Raw genomic sequence first — 22,568 nt, forward strand, 5'->3', positions numbered from 1 at the left:
TCCATGAAACAAGGACAAGACTGAAGATTCACTAAAAACATGAAAACACAACTAAAACTTGCACAAAATCCACATATAAATACCAATGAACATAATATAACACAACCCTGAAGATGTATTTCAGATCAACCAGGTATTATTTAGACTGGAGCTTGTTATGATTTTGTTGGGGGTTTTTCTACTGTGTATTTGTTGATGATAAAAGATGCATTTATACCAAATTATTGAGTCATGGTATCGACTGTTTAATGTGAGAATTTGATCCTGAAACATTTGGACATGTATCGACCAACTGTATCGACCTTCACACCACTGATCTACCGTCAGATTTTTTCCCCTTGAGGAGCTGGTGGAGACCAAACATGGAGCCAAAAGTAGCCACAGTTCAGCCCCACTCTCACTATTAACACATGCATATTTGCATATTTATAAACACAGCTGATATAACTGATGTTCCAGCTAATTTATAACACTAATGAGGTGTTTCTCTTTGAAAGCACAGAGTGGGAGGAGGAGGAGGAGGAAGAGGAGGAGGAGGAGGAGGAAGAGGAGGTTGGGGAGGAGAAGCTGCAGCTCTGTTTCCTGTGGAGCACTGACCTCTTTTTGTGATGTAAATGTTTTGTGTAAACTGGTTCAGTTCCCAGTCTGGTGCACGAAACAGGACATTTTCACATGAACTCCTGAACGACTGTGTGTGTGTGTGTGTGTGTGTGTGTGTCTCCACCCGTCCTCTCCGTGGGCGTCCACATGCTTCCATGAACACAACACTGATGAGATCCGACCTCACACACACAAACACATTCAGATAATTATGCATCACAAAGGCTCCGTCGACCATGTGAAACATCACCGTCAGAAAGTCACAATGTTTTGACCTTTGACCTCCTGTTGTTGCTGTCGTTGTCGTCGAGGAGATCTGAGAGTTTCTGCACAGAAATGTTTCCATTGCTGCAGCAGTTTCAGTTTGATAGTGGGGTTTTATTATTTAAGACATCAGATTAGGATGCATTGACATTTCTAGATAGATAGATAAAGATAGATAAATACTTTATTAATCCCGAAGGAAATTCATCTTCTACTGTTGAACTATTGAATCATTGTCATTATTTTGTTTTGTTTGGTACAAATGAAAGAATTGGGCTCTTCGGGAAAAAGGAAAAATACATTTGTAGCATCCTACTGTATTATTAAATTCTCATTAAAGAGAGAAAAGTGCCTGTTTGAGCTGCTACATCTTTGTTATATCACTATAATTTATTTATCCTCTCCACTAAACCTGTTCCTCTTTCTTCGTTTTTGTCCCTTTGTATCTAAATTTGATTTCATTCAGTAAAAATTACAACTTAAATCATATTTTAAACAGTCTGACCACCGTTTTCTCTTTTGGTCTGGAGCTCTGGAGCTGGTTTTCTTGGTTTTTGGGCCTCGGACGGTTGCTGATGATATTTTAGAGAAACATTTTTCCTCCGGCTTCGTGGCAACAGTTTGGATTAAGGCTCCTTTTCCTGTTTGATAGAAAGCCAACTCCATAAATACTAGTTGTTTTGTCTCTCTGGTTTGGTGTGGACGAACTTGACAGGCCTGCACACTGAGGCCTGACCCTCTCAACCCCGTCCAGCACCTCTGGGATGAGCTGGAATGTGGACCGGGACCGGGAGCCAGGTCCAAGTCCCCGAGGCCCGAGGTTCAATCAGGACTTGTGTTGACGGACACCAGAGCAGAGTTGAGGCCGTTGAAGAAGAGGATTTATTATAACACATAGTTTTCAAATAAAGGGCTCAACAATCAAATATGGGTTCAGTATGTAGTGGGTGTCTTTGTCGGTCCTGCTACGTGTTGATATGTGGTTCTTCAGGAGCTGGACTCTTCTCAGTGTCTGGTCCTCTGCTGCCACCTAGTGGACGGGAAGAGCTTGTGCACATTCTCTCATATGGAAAACTGTGTGTTGTTGTAGGAGCTGGAATGTGTGGACAAGGTTCATATTACAGATTTTTTTAAACTTATTTTTTTGTGTTATTTTATCAAATAAATAATATTCTAAAGAGCAACTTGAAAGGTGCATGTTGTTTTCAGACAGTCTGAGAGTCAAAGTGTCCAAACAAAAATGGGTGGTTCACTTTGTCACCCGGTGTAGTGCACACAAAATATTATCTTCATTTGTTTCATAATGATAATTTGGAGATGATATATAATGTTATTATACAGATTAAAGGACAGCAAAAAGGAAATAATTGGTGGCAAATTGTAAAATATAAAGTTGTATAAAGTTGCATAAAGTTGTTTTCCATTATAAGTGTTGCTGGAGCTCCTTTGAATGCTCTCCACTTTGTTTTCACTCTCCATGCACCTTGTGGATTGGTGAAGTTGGGCCAGAAACCACTCTCTACTTCCAAATTGTAAAATATAAAATATATATAGACAACTACACAAACTTATTCACATATATGACAAAGAAATATATCATTTTATGGCATCTATCTATCTATATGATGTATACAAATACTATATGAACATGTATGCAAACAACAAATCCATCTAATACAAGAACTGAGGAGACGACGCTTTGCTGTTTCCTCTGTGAACCACTAGGGGGCGCCACCTCTTTAAAAACCTTTTCCTGTGCTCCAGCTCCTAATTTAGTTGTTGTACTTTACTTAATTCATGTACAGCTTCATGGTATTAACTACAAAGCTCATAAGAAAGCTTTACAGGTAAACATCCAGAAAATGTTTTCCATATTTGAAAAAAGAAAAGAAGTCACTGCCACTTAAAAGGAAGAGCGATATTTAAGAAACAAACAAATGTAATGCAAAGGAATCAATTTATGGAGCAATCTTTAAAAAAAAAGTGTTTATATTAATAATTGATTGCTGCTTTTAATTGAAACCTGCAATATCTGTTTTTATCTTCTTCTTTTTTTTACCACTAGGGGGCAGAAACACAACAGTGACATCATCACCTTGTAAGTTGATATGTTGAACATCCAATATTCACTGTTGATCAGCTGATGAATGACAGCTGTGCTGCAGTAGTTCATGTTAGTTACAGGATGAATACTGGGATGCTTCCTAACAACTCGGCAACAGCATGTGACACAGAAAAAAAAAAAATCAGCAGCAGCAGCAGCAGGATTCGCCATAGTTACCGTTTGGATGGTGCTTGTTAAAAAAGTTCACACAGGACTTTCCCACATAAATGTGTTGAAATATTACTACATGTATTCATTAGTCTTTTCAATTTTAAGGATTAAATGTGTGTTGACAGGACTTTTTTTTATTGGTTCCTCTGGTGTAAGTGTGTCTATGTGTGTGTGTGTGTGTGTGTGTGTGTGTGTTCATGCATGAGTGTGTGTGTCATAGACCACCAGGGTGATGAACAGCTCCAGTTTGACACATGGCAGTGCCAGGATATTAAATCATGGGAGTTGGGTCGGTGCGGCCAAATAAAAAGTCTAGAAACAAAGACACTATTATCCTCTGCATCTCTCCCCTCATCCATCCATCCATCCATCCATCCATCTATTCATCCAATCATCCAATCATCCACCCATCTTCTCTCCATCTGGCTCCGCTGACACCCATGTGGCGATAGTTCACAGCAACACTCAGAGGGAGAAGACTGAACAGTAAAGCGAGCTCTGCTCCAGAAACGTGTTTCACATATGTTAAAGGAGGAAGTCACGTCATTTCAGGGCAGTAATTAGTTACCAACCACATGTTGCCCCCACCCCATCCTACCCCACCCCACTCCAACAGTCGGCAATGATTTCCACACGGCTCAAGGACACTGTGGGACATTGACAGACAAAGTAAAATAAACTAACCTACACTTGGATATAATATTCCAGGAGATGTTTTATATTTCAATTTGGATCAAATGTATGTAGATAATGACTTTACATGCAGTTTCATTAAGGCCACTTGTTGGCAATAGAAACAAGTTTTCAACACATCCCATATACATAGCCAAATAAATACCGATAGGCCTATAAGTATTGCTTTTTTGTTTTTTTCCTGGCCCAAATACAGAATTATGTCAAATGCAGCTTTCACATCTGGACCAGCTTTAGCGCACATGCAGAAAACCTCTCAGCTGTCAGTGAGAACCAGAGGAGAACAGCCAGATGTGGAAGTAGCCTACATTATATGGGCATCTTAATGTAGGCTTTATCTTCTGAAGTTGACAATATGAGTAGATATAGGAGATATGGAGCAACATAATCACTGATTTCCGGTGTTTCCTGTCTTTTAGCTCTGGTTTTGGTCTCCACCAGCTCCCAGGGGAAACATCTGGCTCCTCCACCACTGCGTTCTCCAGCTGAAAACAACTGTCTGGCCTGTTGTTGCGAGCGATTAGTCATTTGATGTAGCTACTACAAAAATATTGCTCATAACCACCTCACAGCTGAACTATAAAGATGATTTTCACATGAATAATGGATCACATGACTAATCTGTAATGTGAGAGCTGTCACTACGAGTGGAAAACCCACAGTTCCCCTCAACTCAACAGAGACTTTCCATCATCTTTCAGCTCTTTTTTTTTTAGCCTTTCACTATAGCAACTGTTTGGAGTCCACCTTGTTGTCATCAAAGGTCTAGTTTACAAGACGGCCTGAGTAAGAGGTCGTTTCTCACATGTTCCATTAACCTCTGAAGCTGGGAATGACGTCCAGCTGAGTCGGCCATGTTCTGGTTACAAGTTGGAGAAGTAATCCTTCTGTTTAGCTATTGTTGTTAGTTGCATCGCTACCAGTTGATAACGAGACATTATGTGACAGTTTGTGTGTGAAAGCAACATGTGTACAGGTACAAGGTACACAGTACTGTCACTAAAGATTATTCAACAACACAAAAAACAAGTAATAAACCCTAATAAACGATGCAATGTAGGCTACAGTTTTTACTCAGTGTTGCCGAGTGGCCATCTTGGATTGTGAGCTGAGGGTTAATAACGTTATATTCAGACGTGTGGCTCGTTTTCTTTGTTCTAATTCAGCAGCTAAAACGATTTTAGTGTTACATTTCTCTTTTGGGTCATTTGTGTTCACATGGTAACAGTCCCAAACGGTCCAAAGTTGTAGCTAAACAAATGCCATAGCCTACGCAAACCAACTATTCTCTCATTGGTCAGAAATCTTACGTGGAAGGAAGAGGAGGAGGAGGTTACACGGGAGAAACAAAAAACATGGAATAGAGGTCTAAACGGGCCTGAAAATTAAAATCAGACCCGGTTCGAACCACGATGGAAGCCCGGACCTCAACAAAAAAAAGGAAGCAGACCAAAGCCATCCTGGGTATATATTTTCAGCTCGAACCAACACACCTGTTCGTTGAAAGTTCCTTATTCTGCATCCGAGCGCTATTGCTGTGTCCACATCTGCCCGAACAAACTGATCTTTGGGGTGAAATGCTCCCTGTTTTCGGAAAAACAGCTCCAAATGAGCCGGGTCTGAATAAAGTTCCTCCAAGACTTCAGGGTGCGTTTCATATGAAATGGCCAGACTGGAACTACTGTAGGAATATCTTATCAAGTTCTACTGGAACACGTCATTATTTCACTAGTCAGCGCCACTGCAGCTCACAGGCTAAGCTTTGGGGCTAACTAATAAAAACAATGAATTTAATTGATCCCACCTGTTCATAATTAAAATCTAACTGATGCTTTGTCATTGTACTAATAGTTTACACAACAAATGAGTAGCTAAGTAGCTAAGTCTGGTCATAATAGAGAGCAACACATAGCTACTAATGGATTACATTTATATAGCGCTTGTCCAAACACCCAAAGCGCTTTACAGAAACTATTATTCAATACACATTGACACCAGTGGTGGAAAGCTATATCTATAGCCATTGGGGCAGACTGACAGAAGCATGGCTGCCAATGTGCGCCACACGGCCCCTCCGACCACTACCAAGATCATTCATGCACATTCAGTCGAGGCAAGGTGGGTAGGTGTCTTGCCCAAGGACACTACTACGACAGCGACATGGGACAGAGCGGGATTCAAACCGCCAACCCTCTGATTATTGGACGACCCGCTCTACTGCCTGAGCCACTGCCGCCCCAAATAAACATACCAGCTAAACGTTATGGCTAACTAGCCAAGCTAGTAGGAGCAGTAGCCTAAACGCTCTGCCTTTAAATGTAGAGTACGTCATACAATTTAAAGTGATAAATCACATATTAAAATTCTCAAATATTATTAAGGCACAACTTGTCTTTATGATATACAGTAGGCTACTACCACCGTCATGCTAAAGCCGGCTAGCAACACAAACTCATAAATCCAGCTTCAAGGGCCAGGCTTATTAAAGTTAAACGTAATTCTCTGACGTGTAATGCAGCTAAATGAATCATACAGACAGAAGGATCATTGGGATGTTGTTTTTCGTTCAATATGTTTTCTTTTTAATTTAGATTTCCAAACTTTAATGTCAATGTTCTATGTGAGCTCTGACTTTCCATTTATTGCTGTACACTTTCAAAAATGATTTACTCGAACTCATTGCCCTCAATGCAGACATGAGGTCAGTGGTATAAATAATTTCATACACTTTTATTGTTGTTTTATCCTGATACAAACTACTCACTCCGGGGCGCGTAACCACTTAGCCCTCCACCACTTGTTGGACGCATGGAAATGATGATGAATCTCCTGTAAAGATGCAGTTGTAATATACAGTGTGTCACAATTACTGCGTCTGAGAAGGACTTTCCATGTGTGGGTTTGAATGGGAGAGGCGCTCGGGGAATTAAGACGGTACAGGTCATTTCCTCCCAGATCTGGAACCAATTCAGGACAATTTTACCCAGCAGTCATCAGTGCGTAGTATGTGTTTGCCCTCAAACATTAACCTGTGTTTCTCAGAAAAGGACATATCATATTGCAAACTATTGCATTATTTACAAATGGTGTGTCCTGAGCTCAATGCTGAGAAACAATGAGTAGTTTTATAAGAACCCACGTGTGTATTTTTTCCCCCACAGAGTTACGTTATATTTGAGAACAAATCATCTTATTCATTGAGAAATCGACCATTTGTAAGACTTCTAACTACGACTTGTAACAATATCAGTGTTTCACTTTAAGTCCATCCGGCATTTGTGAAAGCAAAGGTTTAAACATGTAATAAATGTATAACACTATAATCTAATTAATGAGTTGTTTCCGCTGTGCAAACCGCTGTATGGACAGATATTAAATGGAAATATAGTAAAAAAAACACTTTTTATATCTCTTCATTAGGGCTTAAATATCACATGGGCAACACAATCCTCAATGTAACATAAACAGTATTTGATGATTTATGTAAAAAATTCGAAAAAAGAAAAAGTGAGATAAGATAAACCTTGTAATAACAAGCAATATAATTTAAAGCTTTTTTTTTTGTTAAAATTACAAACCAAGCATAAGTTTGTACATTTTAAATACCATATGGTACACAGGTCTAACGCTAAGATGTAAATACAACATCTAAGTAAACTTATTAGTAGTTCCCTACCAAAGTGACACTATCAAACATGGAACAACATCAGCATTAATTTAAAGTTGTGTGTCTGGCAACTTTTTTATCACTCTTTTGTTCTCAACCAGTGATAAACGTCTGACAGCTAAACAGACTCTTCTGTTCTTGAGAGTAGTAGGCTACTGTATGTCTGAACTTGAAGTTTAAATGAGGTTTAAGAAAATAATGAAATAGAAACGCAGCAGTAAAGCTACTGACCATATAAACCAAAACAACGAGCTGAAAGATGATAAAATGTGCAAAGGAAAATTGTACAGTTAAAGCAGAAGTAAGTGGAATGTTTGTGTTAATATAAGTCTTAAATAGTTATATCTTCCGACGGCAATCACTTCTATAGAGTGTTTGGTCTGAAACACGGGTCTGTCAGTCACTCTGCTCTGCTGTAAGCCGAGGAGAAAACTTTCCTTGTATCCTACAACCTTTATCCAATGAGGAGAGAGAACGGCATAAAGGGGCAGTCCTCTCTGTGTGTGCAGCCAAGGGATGCGCGTGAATGTGGTGACGTAGGGACGAGGATGGGGACTGCTAACTCCATCGGCTGACAGGAAGTTAGCCAAAACGACTGGATCGCTTACTTCTGCTTTAAGTCTCTTAAAAAAAGTGCTTCACAATAAACATCATTATTATTTAAAGCAGAAGTCAGCGATCTGGTGGTTTTGGCTAACTTCTTGTCAGCCAATGGAGTTAGCAGTCCCCGTCCTCGTCCCTACGTCACCACATTCACGCGCATCCCTTGGCTGCACACACAGAGAGGACCGCCCCTTTATGCCGTTCTCTCTCCTCATTGGATAAAGGTTGTAGGATACAAGGAAAGTTTTCTCCTCGGCTTACAGCAGAGCAGAGTGACGGACAGACCCGTGTTTCAGACCAAACACTCTATAGAAGTGATTGCCGTCGGAAGATATAACTATTTAAGACTTATATTAACATAAACATTCTGCTTACTTCTGCTTTAATGCAGTGATAACATAAACGTGTTTTAATTACAAATATTTAGTCACTGAACTGAAATTGCTTTACTTTCTTTTGCTAATTGTTAAAGTTGATTTTTAGTCTAAAATCCAAATGAAACTTGCTCAATATCTGATCAAAGGTTCAACAACATATTCTGCTCTGGACTGTGGGGACTCTGTTAGGAAACACTCAGTTTGGTTTTACACAATTACTGTATGACGCTGTGGGAGACACCTCACATCTGGAAACAACCTCACACATGGTGCTGTGTATTATTGCCCTTTCCTCAACAATGCCCTCCTACCCCACCCACCCCCACACCCCTACTCCCCCCGCGCTGTGGCCTGATGTTGAGCAACTGTGGTGACGGGACTCTGCGGGGAAGCTGAGGAGGCCTCTGGTCTTTAAACACGACATCAAAATGATAAAATGATGATGCAGCGTTGAAGCATCATAAGGTTGCGTCAGTCAGCGTTACTAAATCACCATGACAACATGTGAAAGAGTTCACTCGAGGTGTGGACCCCCTCGTAACTCACCACAGGGCCTCCGACCTACATCACAGTCACTGTTCTGGTAACTCTCAGTGACTTTTCCCAACAGCTGCTGAAGCTGAACAAAAAAATCATTTTAGCTCAGGAAAACACTGAGGCAGAGACTTCATTTACAATATAGGTGAACAAAAGATAAATTAAAAATATAACAGTTAGTGCGTTTACATGTGCAGCAGCTGTCCTTGTCCCAGAACGTTACCAGACAGAGTTGTTTTAGAGGTAAATGCAGAGACTACTTGCCGAAAAACTGCCCCCGACGGGAACGCGCATCAGCGATTTTGCATGAATTTCCCTCTAAAACAACTCTGTCTGGTAACATTGTGTTATCATCTCATAGCGTGGTGAATGTGCAGGTCACAACTTGTCCACCAGAGCGTTTTGGAGTTGTTGGATTGTGTATTTGATGAGTTTGATGAGGGAAACCAAGAAATCCCATGAGCCTCCGTAGCGTAGCTCTGAGCAGCTCGCGGCTCTGCTCCACCGTTCTAAAAATAGCTTGCACCGACAATTAAAGGTAACGAACCTACTGCTATGACTATAGGGATTATGGCAATGGGCCAATTTGCCAAAATGAACTATCCCTTTAAAGGACATTTTAACATGGGAGTCTATGGAGACTGACTCAGAGCTGGCGACTCACTCTAGTGGTCAGAAGAGGAACTGCAGCCTCAGAGGTTGATATACTCATTGACACTCAGGCGTTCACACCAACCTCGGGCTGTGATTGGTCGGTTCTGTGGAGGTGAGAAAGGAGCCAAGGACTTTTAATCACTTTTATTAAACAATATTACATCCACCCACCCTCTGAGACAGGAAGCTCCATCTCCACCTTCCAGTGTCTCACCCTAAATCTGTTTAACCTGTCTGAACCCACTTTCCGAGGCCCACCCAACACCGACCGGCCGACAGACAGACGGATGACGTTCACACCTCACTGTTAAATTTAGAGTTTTCCAGAGTTTTCGAGGATTTAAGACAGAACATGTTGGAAAAAGCAGCTGCATGGGCTGGTTTCAGGATGTTCAAGGCCTTGACTGTCTATAGGCGTTGGGCGAAAATTCAAGACTGTTGGAAACACTGGAAACAATGACGTAGACGCCCACAGTCGCTTTCTGATTGGCTCTCAGCAGCCATGACAACCAGAGGTAAAAACAACATGTATGGTATGTCACTAATATATATAAATGTCACTCTTTCCTGCAGCTGTTGAATTTTGCATCTTCAACGAAACCATCTGCCTCCTGAACGAAGTTGTCCAGCTGCTGAAACCATTAACTCAGCAGCAAGAAAAGCCCCAGAGCTGCGGTGGAGGAGACCAAACCAGAGCTAAAAGGAGATAAAAGAGGAGGTGTCAGTGTCCTGGGTTCAAATCCTGACCCAGGCCCATTGCTGCATTTTATTTCTCTCTTTCTCTTCAATTATTGTCTCTCTTTTTTATGTTTTATCATGTTTTATTGTGTTTTTATCTTTTAATATTGCTAGATTGTATTGTTGTTTTGAATCTTCGTGCATTAGTCTCCACGCCATTCTTCTCCTCTCACTTCTTATACTTTTTCAATCAAAATGTAAAGCACAGCATGTATTTGCTTTGAAGGGTGCTATATAAATAACATTTGATTGATTTGATTGATTGATTGATTGATTGATTGATTGATTGATTGATTTGTCCATATCACAATAAAAACAAAAACAGAAAAAAAGCCATAAAAGTACAATGAATCGAATTTCTACCAAGTATATTGAAATCACAGTAGGCCTATAGAATGAAATCTTAATTAAAGTTATGCTGACATTATGCACATCAGTTAAAAACCAGTAATAGCCTACAGTAGCTATGCACACCTGCCCTAATAAGCAGCTTTATCTTAGTAGTAAGAACATATCAAGCTGTTCCAGATTCCAGATGTTCCTGTTTTAGCTGATCTTTATTTTTTATCATTGAGGTTTTTGTAGATGTTTTTGTGGATTTTACTGTTGTTTTAGCCTATTTCTTGGGTTTTTCTTTCCTTCCACTTTCACTTTTCAACTTTCAACACTGCTCAGCTGTAAATAGCTAAAGTCTCTATCTCAATGTGTCTTGGGATCAGATAAACGATGAATGAATGAATCAGTGAATGATTTTGCAACTCTAGGCCTATACTTTTTTTTTTTTACCTCTTGATCCGGGTACTTCCTCCTCCACCTCTGAAGAGAAGACCCGGGTCCTGGTCGACCTCCTCCTTCCCTCCCTCCTCTCTCTCTCTCTCTCTCTCTCTCTCCTCTCTCTCGGGGATCGGCCCCGGTCCGGTGACGGTGACGGAGCGGTAGCTGCGCTGTATAAAGCCAGAGGCGGCGGCGCGAGCTCCTGGAAACATCTGGCCAGCAGCACCCGCAGCAGCTGCAGGATGCGGCTCCTCGCTCTCCTCTGGACCTTCGGCTTCCTGCTCAAAGAGGCGCAGGCGTGGGGCTTCAAAAACGGAATATTTCACAACTCCATATGGCTCGGTGAGGATCTTCTTTATCTTTTCTTTATTGTTGGTTGGAGGTTAGAAAGTTGTCGCACTTCAACTTGTTCTCCATCCGGTTATAGGCTAACTATTTACACAACTAATGCTGTTTTAACTTTTATTTTTCACTGAGTTATTAGGCTACAATCTGCAGTTTTTAATCATCAGGCTGCAGATTAAAAGTTACTGAGCAGCTGAAGTTTAAGATCTTCTCATGTGCTGTGGGAACTTCATGTCTGTGTGTTTTATTATGCACAGTCATCACAGCATCTTCACATAAAAGAAAAAGTTGTGTGAGTGGAAAAATAGAGGATTAATGGTCTATATGCAGCCGTCCAGCAGCTTCAAGCCTCAGTGCCAAACCTGCTTGTTTATGACCTGGCTGTGGCTGAGTTCTGCACTGGGGCCAGTAAACATGAGGGGCTGTGGTGTGTGTGACTTCATCTGTGCAGCTTCAGCCCCCAAAAACACAAAACACAACAGATATAGTTTGATTCATTCTGTTTCTGTTTCTCTGAGTGTTGATTATGAATGTTGGACAGGCTGCGTTCAAGCACCTCTCTCACTCTACACACTGTTTGTGTTTTTACGAGGTGAGGGTGGACGCCTGCTGCATGGAATGACCTCACCTCTCACAGCGTTTACCATTATTCATTCATCTGCTCTCCTCTGTTCTGTTGCATTATCGCTGAGCTCAGGTTCTGCAGATTACAGCTGCTGCACAAAGAGTTTGAAGAGTGGGTAATGTTTTCTGTTAATTAAAGCAGATATTGAACTTGATAGATAGATAGATAGATAGATAGATAGATAGATAGATAGATAGATAGATAGATAGATAGATAGATACTTTATTAATCCCGAAGGAAATTCATCTGTCAGCTGCTCCAAACATTCTGAAAGAGAGTACTTAGCTAATGCAGACAGATGTAGCAATAATATAAAAGAGTAAAATAAAGTATAAAATATACCTATATATATACACATATACAAACTATCACCTATATTTTGTATATGTATATATGATTAGTGAATAAAAACAGGACTGAAACAACAGCAGCAGCAGCAGCATGAAAAAAAACTGCACAAACTTCATCATTTACCACAGAATCGACAACCCAACTCCTGTTGCATGATGAGAAAAAGCAAAAAATTTAAAAAAAAGTCAACATGTGCAAAAGCTCAAGGCTAATTTTCTCAGTCCCTCTGCCTAGTTTTGCGGTCATGCATGCGTAAAAGCCCAAACAGGATCAGCAGAGGACTCCCCGCTGAGGAGCAAGTGACCACATTGTTGACAGGCGTCCAACACGAAGCACAATGTCACACAGTTAATTATTTGCCTCCATGGTTTCGACTCTAGAAACACTTGTCACCGACTACAGATGGATACCATGATGTGGTTTCTCTCGCTGCAGGTTTTTTTTTTCCCCCCTTTCAGACGCAGTTAAAACAGCTTTTGTTTTTCCGTCTCTTTGACAGAACAGGCAGCTGGAGTTTACCACCGGGAATCGCGCAAAGGGAGATACCAGCTGACGTATAAAGAGGCCAAGGCAGTCTGCAAGTACGAGGGAGGGAGTCTGGCCACGTACGAGCAGCTGGAGGCGGCTCGACAGATAGGTCTGACTGCACTGCAGCATTAACACATCCACAACATGATGATGAGGATGAGGATGGAGAGAGTCGTAACTCAGCCTGAGCCGGTTTAGTGTCATTGCTCACGATCCATTAACCTCCCCAAAAAACCGTGACCACAGTTGTGTTTGTCTTAGCTCTCTCCCATGAAATAAAGTCTGCACAGACGTTGAGTGAGTGTGTGATGTAACAGCAAAGTGAATGCTTTTTACAGAGATGCAGAGGTTTATGTGTGTTGGCAGGTTAAAGGTCAGCGAGGGAGGGAAACTCTTTCTTTCCACGAGAGCTTCTTCAATAGAAATCTTAAAACTCTCCCACTATAGTGCCGTTAAAATACAACACCTTTAACATTTGAAATCCAGAGACCGGATTCAGCTACCGGCTTTGGCATCGTCACCGTCTGCCACCGAGGCCCCCTCTGTTATCTGGGCTCTGACTGAGGTCTGCTCATTGTAACTCTACACCAGACTCTTGACTGGAGCCGTCGCCACGAATGAAGTAAAACCGACAAAAGAGAACAAAAACTCCTTTTAATGCTCTGCAGAAGCTCTGTCCAGGGCTGTTCTCCTCAGGGGGGCTGTGGTTGGCAGAGAGAATTTACAGAAAGGTTTTTTTTATTCTGCACAGATATTTCTTTTTTTATGGAGCCAAAGATAGTTTTATGTATACATACTGTATATACACACAGTATAATGAGCTTATTACCCCTCTAGGCGCCTGTAAATGCTCCAATCAGACCCCTGTTGCTTTACTTTGAGGATGAGATGTCAATATAATTTTTTTTTCTGTGTAAATATGTTCAAAATTCAGTTTTACTGGAAGTCACGTAATCCAATGGGGCTGCCACCCGGTGACGTCACAATATGCAAATTAGATGAGTACATTTACTCCCATCACAAACTTTAGGTCATTATGAATATTTTTCTCATTTACACCATAGATTTATCTCTCACCACTTAAAAGCTACAGCCTTGTGAAATCCTGAAATCCAAACTTAATATTTTCCTAAATAAACTTGGGCGCCTAGAGGGTTAACCAACACACATGGGTATAAAACAAGAGATATGGAAAACCAATGAAAAGAAAGAGTAATTGAGAAAAAATTGAAAAAGGAAGGTCATAAAATAGTTCAGGAGTCACAAATTTTACGACATTTATATTTCCCCAACCATATCAGGATGGTTAACTTGTGGGTCTGTCTCAGCCCTGAGTTGTGTCTGTAGGTTTTGTGCAGGATGACATATTATATACAACCTGAGAGTATTGAACTCGCTTCTACAACCTTTTATCTCCTCACATCTGGATTCTTTTTTCAATGGAAACATCCTCAAAGGTTTTATTTTGAAAATCCACTGTAAAACATGGAGCATCTGGGAGTTTTTGAGAGTTTTTGGTCGTCTGTTGGGGCCCTTGACAGCCAGATGTTTTTCTCCTCTTCTTCAGGTTTCCACGTGTGCTCAGCCGGGTGGTTCGACAGAGGTCGGGTCGGTTACCCCATCGTCAAGGCCGGAGCCAACTGCGGCTTCGGGAAGGTCGGCATCATCGACTACGGCTACAGGCTGAACAAGAGCGAGAAGTGGGACGTTTACTGCTACAACCCCGACTGTGAGTTCGCAACATTGTTCACCTTCTGTACGTTGTTAAGTCCTGTATGAAAAAAAAATTGCGCACATCTGTAATTTTAGATAACAAAAAAAGAAAAAGGTTTTCAGCAGGTTGTTATGTCCCATAGTTACATTCTGTTGTTAGGCGACACCTAGTGGCCGTAGTGATTATGACAGGAGCAGAGGGTAAAAATTGTGGTAACGTAGTTTAATACTACTGTCTTTTCATAGTCAGTTTGTGGATCTGTTTTAGTGAGTTTTTGTCTCTTCATAGTGATTTTGTGTCTTTTTTTGGTAATTTTATGTCTCATAGTCAATTTTTGTGGATCTTTTTAGTAAGTTTCCACCTCTTTTAGTGGGTTTTTGTATCTTCATAGTGATTTTGTGTCTCCTTGTTGTCAGGTTTTGTCTCTATTAATGAGTTTTTGTGTCTTTGTAGTCGGTTTGTATCATTTTATGGTAATTTTATGTCTTTTTGTTTGTGAATCTTTTCATTGAGTTTCTGTCTCTTTTAGTGAGTTTTTGTCTCTGCATATAGTGATTCTGTGTCTTTTTATGATAGTTTTATGTGTCTTTGTAGTCAGTTTTTGTCTCTTCTTAGTGAGTTTGTGTCTCTTTGTTGTCAGGTTTTGTCTTTATTAATGAGTTTTTGTGTCTTTACCATATTAGAATACCATATATTACCATAAAACGATACAAACCGACTACGCCATCCTGACATACAGCGACACAACAGCGACATGAGCAAGCTAGCGAGAAAAAGTGATTAAAATGCGTACTTTTCAATCGCTCTGTCCAGCGAGGACGCCCACCTCTAAAAAACTTGCTTGCTCTCTCTTTATCTGGACGACATTTCGCGGCCATGTCCCGCCCCTAAACACTTCTAATTGGTTGAAAAGCACACGCTGCTTCCTGTTGACAAGCTAGTTAGCAGAGAGAGGAGAATATGAGAGAATTGCATTGAGATCAAATAAAAAAATATATACTCCAAGATGTTAAATATGGCAACCAGGAAATGGAATCTAAAAATAGCGCCAGAAGTTTGTTTACAGTACATCCCTCGATAATTTGATTGGTTTGGATTCTGAACCAATAGATTATAGGCTACTTGCGATAAAATCGTCAATTTCGTTGCCGGTTCGCTCGCTGTATGTCAGGATGCGGTGACAAAGAGACAAAGAGGAAGAAAAACTACCATAACTATGACAACACTAATTTGTTTATTTTAACTCAAATCTTTTTTTTTTACGCAACCTAACCAAGCTAGTATGACTGTTATCATAGTATCCATGGCGCCCAAGTTACATACATACGCCACTGTTGCTTGCTTCATTATGCATGTTTATTGTTATTATAACCATGACAACCACAGTCCCCTCTATACGCATGCTGGCGTAGGGTTTGTTGTTTCAGTGGTTGGATAAAAGTTGTAACAAATGTGTAAAATCCAACAGATAATGGGAAAACAACACTATAAAATAACAATCATGATGAAAAAAGATCTTGCGATAGTTGATTTATGATAAATTTTAAGTGAAAATTCAGTTAATTAGAAGAATCAGTGACACTAAAACATTAAAAACATCAACAAAGGTGTGCTTTAAATTCTTTATTCTCACCCCTTTTGCAGCATACTGACAGTTTGATTATAAAAAATGTGATTTATGGAGCAGTTAACAGTTAAAACGCGGCACCGTCGTAGTGTTTGACTGTTTGAAGTTGAAGGTAAAACGTCTGAACAAGAGGAGGGTCCGTCTGTGTGGTCGCAGAGTTAAGTGACGATGAGTGTGGCCGTGGTTAAAAGAGTCACGGGAGGTTAAGTAGGAGTCATCAAGTCTGAGGCTGCACAGACTCACTCTGTGTCGTCACGGCGACTGTTTGATGAGTCAGTGACTTATCTGAGTCGCACCGAGAATAAACCGGCGGCAGGAAGCGAAGGCAGCTCCAGTCTGGATAAGATGCTGGTGGAGGAGGAAGAGGAGGAAGAGGAGATAACAGAGAGAGAGCGAATCACCAGGACAACACGGTGACATCAGATATTTGAGTATTAGTGAACTTTGAAAAATAAAAAGTTGAAAACAAAGCATGAAGCTGCCAGAAAAAAAACAATATATATACTGTATACAAACAAATTCAGCATCATCAAAACTTTATCGTCCATTACAAAGACATGGAAATATGTCTTTTATGTGGCGTATGGGTAAAAAAAAAAAAAAAAAAACCCAGAAAAAACAATCACACAGGGATTATGTGAACACTGGCCCAGGGCGCGTACAGGATGAAAGCTGCTCCACAACCTCCAATACACAAAACGACTGTAAACTGTGGTTGTTTTATGTCTCATGATGGAAATTTGATGTCTTTGGTTCCAGTTTGCATCTCTTTGTTGTCAGTTTGTGTCTGTTTGAGTGAGTTTTTATCTCTTCATAGAGATTTTGTGTCTTTGTATGGTAGTTTTATGCGTCTTTATAGTCAGTTTGTGGATCTTTTTAGTGAGTTTCCACCTCTTTTAGTGGGTTTTTGCATCTTCATAGTGATTTTGTGTCTCCTTGTTGTCAGGTTTTGTCTTTATTAATGAGTTTTTGTGTCATTGCAGTCGGTTTGTATCGCTTTATGTCTTTTCATAGTCAGTTTGTGGATCTGTTTTAGTGAGTTTTTGTCTCTTCATAGTTATTTTGTGTCTTTTTTTTGGTAATTGTATGTCTCTTTATAGTCAGTTTGTGGAACTTTTTAGTGAGTTTCCACCTCTTTTAGTGGGTTTTTGTCTCTTCATAGTGATTTTGTGTCTCTTTGTTGTCAGGTTTTGTCTCTATTTTGGCTATGGGTTTTTGTGTCTTTGTAGTCGGTTTGTATCATTTTATGCTAATTTCATGCCTTTTCATAGTCAGTTTGTGGGTCTTTTTAGTGAATTTCCACCTCTTTTCGTGGGTTTTTGTCTCTTCATAGTGATTTTGTGTCTCCTTGTTGTCAGGTTTTGTCTCTATTAATGAGTTTTTGTGTCTTTGTAGTCAGTTTGTATCGTTTTATGGTAATTTTATGTCTTTTTGTTGTCAGTTTTTGAATCTTTTCATTGAGTTTCTGTCTCTTTTAGTGAGTTTTTGTCTCTTCATATAGTGATTTTGTGTCTTTTTATGATTTTTGTCTCTTAGTGAGTCTCTACCTCTTTTAGTGGGTTTTTGTCTCTTCATAGTGATTTTGTGTCTCCTTGTTGTCAGGTTTTGTCTTAATGAGTTTTTCTGTCTTTGTATCATTTTATGGTAGTTTTATGTCTCTTTATCATTGAGTTTCTGTCTCTTTTAGTGAGTTTTTGTCTCTTTGTGGTGGTTTTTCATATCTTTATCGTCAGTTTTTGCCTCTATTATTAAGTTTATGTCTCTTTGTCTTTTTATGGTAACTTTTTATGGTAACTGTATGTCTCTTTATAGCTGGTTTGTGTCTCATTGTAGTGAGCTTTCATCTCTTGTTTTGTGTCTTTTGACTTAGTTCCTTGACAAGAAATATTAACTGTGACTTCATACAGATGTTTCCTCTCAGGCGGCCCCCCCTCCAACCCCCTCCCCGTCCATTCTCACAGCACATAAAGTAAAAACATATTGAATAGAGAGGATAATTATCATAATTTAAAGCTGTTCAGGGAACAGCCAGGTCCATATGTAGGCCTACAGGTTTCAGTGCTCAGGTCCATTGCTGCTGCTTTATAATAGAAACTGAACAGAATAAAAAAGTATCATTATCATATTACTATGAAAAACATGTTAACGAAGCAGCATGTGTTTCAGTTTCCACTAACTCCTATAAAAATATGCAACTCTAAATGCATCATTGTGTCCGTCCTACTGGAAGAGTGAAACAAAACTTTAATGTTGAGTTTCGGTTTGACGCAAACATGACGTAATTGTTTAGAGCAGCTTTAAACTCAGTTGTAATAGATTTGTGATCGATACATGAACCCAGCAGACTCAGACTCTTTAGCACTCTCTGCTGGACACAAGATGCCACACACACATTGTCTCCCGGTCTCTCATTGATCAGCTCTGGAGGTCGAGTCTCCGTCCACATCAGACATGCTGGACGTCGGCTTAACAGACGATTTCAAACTAAATTCATTTTCATCTTCAGACCCCTCCAGGTTCGTCTGGTGGGGAAAAAAGCTTTTGATGCCGTTGTCAACCGGTCTCCACATGTGTATTTGATTTCCTTTACTCAATAGCTGGATTTCTTTCGGTTTATTCTGAACAGACAGACCCCCAAACCAAAAATACTTCTCGTCTACAGTCCCACCCCCTGATTAAAGGAGAACACAGTCTGGCCTGAGAACACAAGACACCAAATTTACCCACGTCCCTGAATGACTGTGTGGTGCAGAGCTGCTTTTCACTGTGGTTAGTGTAAATGTGTGGTAAATTAGAAAATATACAGTGTATGTATGTAAAGTGTGGTTGTCCCCTCCAGGACCTGCACCAAAGATCCTTTATACAGAAGTGACCACATTGAAGGCAGCAACAGAGTTATGAAATGATTTACAGCTCCAATGGACTTGACATTTATGCAGCAATTTTTCATATAGCACTTTTCTAGTCTCTACAACCACATAAAGTCACATTCACCCATTTTAATCTACATATGGCATATTTATGTCAAACCAAACACACCAATGACACATCTGGGGTAATTTTGGGGGTTCAGTATCTTATCTGAGGACACTTCCGCATGTAGTTAAAGGGATAGTTCAACATTTTGGCAAATTGGCCCATTGCCATAATCCCTATAGTCACAGCAGTAAATTCGTTACCTTTAATTGTCGGTGCAAGCTATTTCTAGAACGGCGGAGCAGAGCCGCGAGCTGCTCAGAGCTACGCTATACGGAGGCTCATGGGATTTCTTGGTTTCCCTCATCAAACTCATCAAATACACAATCCAACAACTCCACAACGCTCTGGTGGACAAGTTGTGACCTGCACATTCATCACGCTATGAGATAATAACAGAACGTTACCAGACAGAGTTGTTTTAGAGGGAAATACAGAGACTGGTTCCCGAAAAACTGCCCCTGAAGGCAACGCGCATCAGCGGTTTTGCATGAATTTACCTCGAAAACAACTCCGTCTTGTAATTATCTCATAGCGTGGTGAATGTGCAGGTCACAACTTGTCCACCAAAGCGTTGTGGAGTTGTTGGATTGTGTATTTGATGAGTTTGATGAGGGAAACAAAGAAACCCCATGAGCCTCCGTAGTGTAGCTCTGAGCAGCTCGCGGCTCTGCTCCGCCGTTCTAAAAATAGCTTGCACCGACAATTAAAGGTAACGAACCTACTGCTATGACTATAGGGATTATGACAATGGGCCAATTTGCCAAAATGTTGAACTATCCCTTCAAAGGAAGTCATTGTATTTCAGATCAAAACTCTGATCTCTACCTTGTGTTGGTTCTCGTGTCTTCCAGCTAAAGAGTGCGGAGGCGTTTTGACGGACCAGAAGAAGATGATCCAGTCTCCTGGTTTCCCTGACGAGTACCAGGACGAGCAGATCTGCTACTGGCACATCCGGGTCCGTCTGGGCCAGAAGATCCTCCTCCGCTTCCTGGAGTTCGACGTGGAGGACGACACGGCGTGCATCGCAGATTACCTGGAGGTGTACGACAGCTACGACGACGTGTCGGGCTTCGCCGGCAGGTAAAGGAGCAACTGATCAATCAGTTTATAAAGTCATTATTTCATCTGTAAAATGGCAGGAAATAGTAAAAATGTCCAATAAAAACCAACCAGTAGTTGAAAAATGAAGATATTCAAGAGAAAAACTAAGAAAAACAGCAAATTCTCACTTTAAAGGATAATTACCATTTTTTACAATCTGGACCTTATTTCTAGCATAAAATATGATCATTTACTCCCCCAGATAACTTTGGTGTCATTACAAGTCGTTCCCACGAAATGAGCTCCAGCCGAGAGCCACGTATATCCGTATAATGGAGTCTACAGGGCAGCAGAATGTAGCCTCTAAATAACACATTATCTGCAGAGAAACTCCTTCATTTCACCAATATTTAGTTCTGATAGGCTAGTGCTATTCCCCTCTGAGTCCGGGGTTAGCTGCTATCAACATCCGGGGTCTGTAGGTTGACCTACTGACCTCTGACCTGGATGATGTCATCTATGAGCGCCGCCCGGCTCATTCTGACAATAATCATTCTGCTTCAGCATTCGGGTCCATTTTTATCTCAACTAGCCGGAGCTTTAGTGAGTCCAGGCTGAGGAGAGGAAGCCTGTGGAAGCTGAACTTCATCCAGCTGCTCATTTTGTTAGAAACGAAACCGTAGCGTTAGCGGTAGCAACAAGCTCAGAGATGACATCATCCAGGTCAGAGGTCAGTAGGTCAACCTACAGACCCCGGATGTTGATAACAGCTAACCCCGGACTCAGAGGGGAATAGCACTAGCCTATCAGAACTAAATATTGGTGAAATGAACGAGTTTCGTGGCAGATAATGTGTTATTTAGAGGCTGCATTCTGCTGCCCTGTAGACTCCATTATATGGATATACACGGCTCTCGGCTGGAGCTAATTTCGTCGGAACGACTTGTAATGACACCAAAGTTATCTGGGGGAGTAAATGATCGTATTTTATGCTAGAAATAAGGTCCAGATTGTAAAAAATGGTAATTATCCCTTAGAAAGGTTTTTTTGCTTGAAATTATTCAATGTTTGATCTGAATTTCCTTTTTCTTCTCAGGTTCTGCGGTGATTATCTACCAGACGACATGATCAGCACAGGTGAGGTGTCGACGTACAATTTTTCTATGTTGCTAAAACAACAGATTTTTGTCTAACTGATGCATTTTTTTAATATAGTATATATATATTTTTTTGTGTGTGTTACAGGAAACGTGATGACGTTAAAGTTCCTGTCCGATGCGTCCGTCACCGCCGGCGGCTTCAGGCTACAATACACGGCCTTTAATGCGTCGCTGTTCTCACACAATCACACCCACTACTTTCACTGACTGATGGTTTAACACACTGATGTAATCCTGTTGCTGTATTTATAATGTCATTACCTCGTTTACTGTAATGAATGAGTGTTTATAGCTCATTAAATGGATAATTAAATGAATAAACAAGGTCATTAAACTGTGCTGAACTCTGTGATGTCGTTCTTATGTTATAGAAACAACCTCGACTTTTTCCACACAATACAGAAAACAAATGTGGTTTCTATTTATTCATTTTATATTGACTTATCTCTGCATCTTTATGAGCCATAGAAAGTTGTTGTGCTACTGTATGTATTTGAAACTATACAGGAGATATAATTGCATAAATATAAAAACAAAGATGTTGTATTTAAATATTAATTTTTCAGTGGCTGTAAACTTGTACTTAGTGGTTTTATTTAGGATTATTGTTTCCTGGCACTGCCCAGTTTTCATTGGCTCAGTTACAGGTTCTTATTGTGCGGTTTGTTGCATAATGTCTGTACAAAATAATTATCTTAGTTCAAGACACACAAATTTTACATTTTCCAGTTTTTCTGAATTAATTTCTGGCGTCATCAACCTGCTGCTTCCTAGAAACACCTTGAATTACCTTATTATCACTGCTGTTAATATATATATATACTTTTAAAGTTTCTTTATCATTATTTTTTACCCTTATAAACTGTATGCCAGATATGAAATTTACAGAAAATGTACAAAACTAATCTAGACAAACACACAATTTAAGAGACATTTACACAGACAATAAATCAACAACATTAACAAATGTTAACATTAAGTAGCCTAAAACAGAGTTAATTGTAAATTAATTATCA

At 40.2% G+C, this 22,568-nt stretch overlaps 1 protein-coding gene and 1 long non-coding RNA gene across 2 annotated transcripts in view; one reads left to right on the forward strand and one right to left on the reverse strand.

Moving 5' to 3' along the window:
- The window catches only part of LOC146965504 (uncharacterized), a 518,674-nt gene that overhangs the window by 123,929 nt on the left and 372,177 nt on the right, over positions 1–22,568 (reverse strand). The gene's annotated exons all lie outside the window — the stretch shown is intronic.
- tnfaip6 (tumor necrosis factor, alpha-induced protein 6) lies at positions 11,327–21,890 on the forward strand. Its single transcript, XM_085764742.1, has 6 exons — positions 11,327–11,524; positions 13,003–13,140; positions 14,599–14,760; positions 20,203–20,431; positions 21,489–21,529; positions 21,638–21,890. The coding sequence occupies exons 1-6, from the start codon at positions 11,425–11,427 to the stop codon at positions 21,757–21,759; spliced, it is 792 nt and encodes a 263-aa protein (XP_085620868.1). The 5' UTR covers positions 11,327–11,424; the 3' UTR covers positions 21,760–21,890.

This window comes from Trachurus japonicus, chromosome 21, assembly GCF_045865225.1.
Source record: "Trachurus japonicus isolate A0001 chromosome 21, Traja_1.0".
NCBI classification, from domain to species: Eukaryota; Metazoa; Chordata; class Actinopteri; order Carangiformes; family Carangidae; genus Trachurus; species Trachurus japonicus.

What these genes read in the sequence shown, in the direction of transcription:
- tnfaip6 (XM_085764742.1), top strand. Translation starts at nt 11,425, where the DNA reads ATGCGGCTCCTCGCTCTCCTCTGGACCTTCGGCTTCCTGCTCAAAGAG. An exon ending in TTACTGCTACAACCCCGACT is followed by an intron (nt 14,761 to 20,202) that starts GTGAGTTCGCAA and finishes CGTGTCTTCCAG; the next exon opens with CTAAAGAGTGCGGAGGCGTT. An exon ending in GTGTCGGGCTTCGCCGGCAG is followed by an intron (nt 20,432 to 21,488) that starts GTAAAGGAGCAA and finishes TTTTCTTCTCAG; the next exon opens with GTTCTGCGGTGATTATCTAC.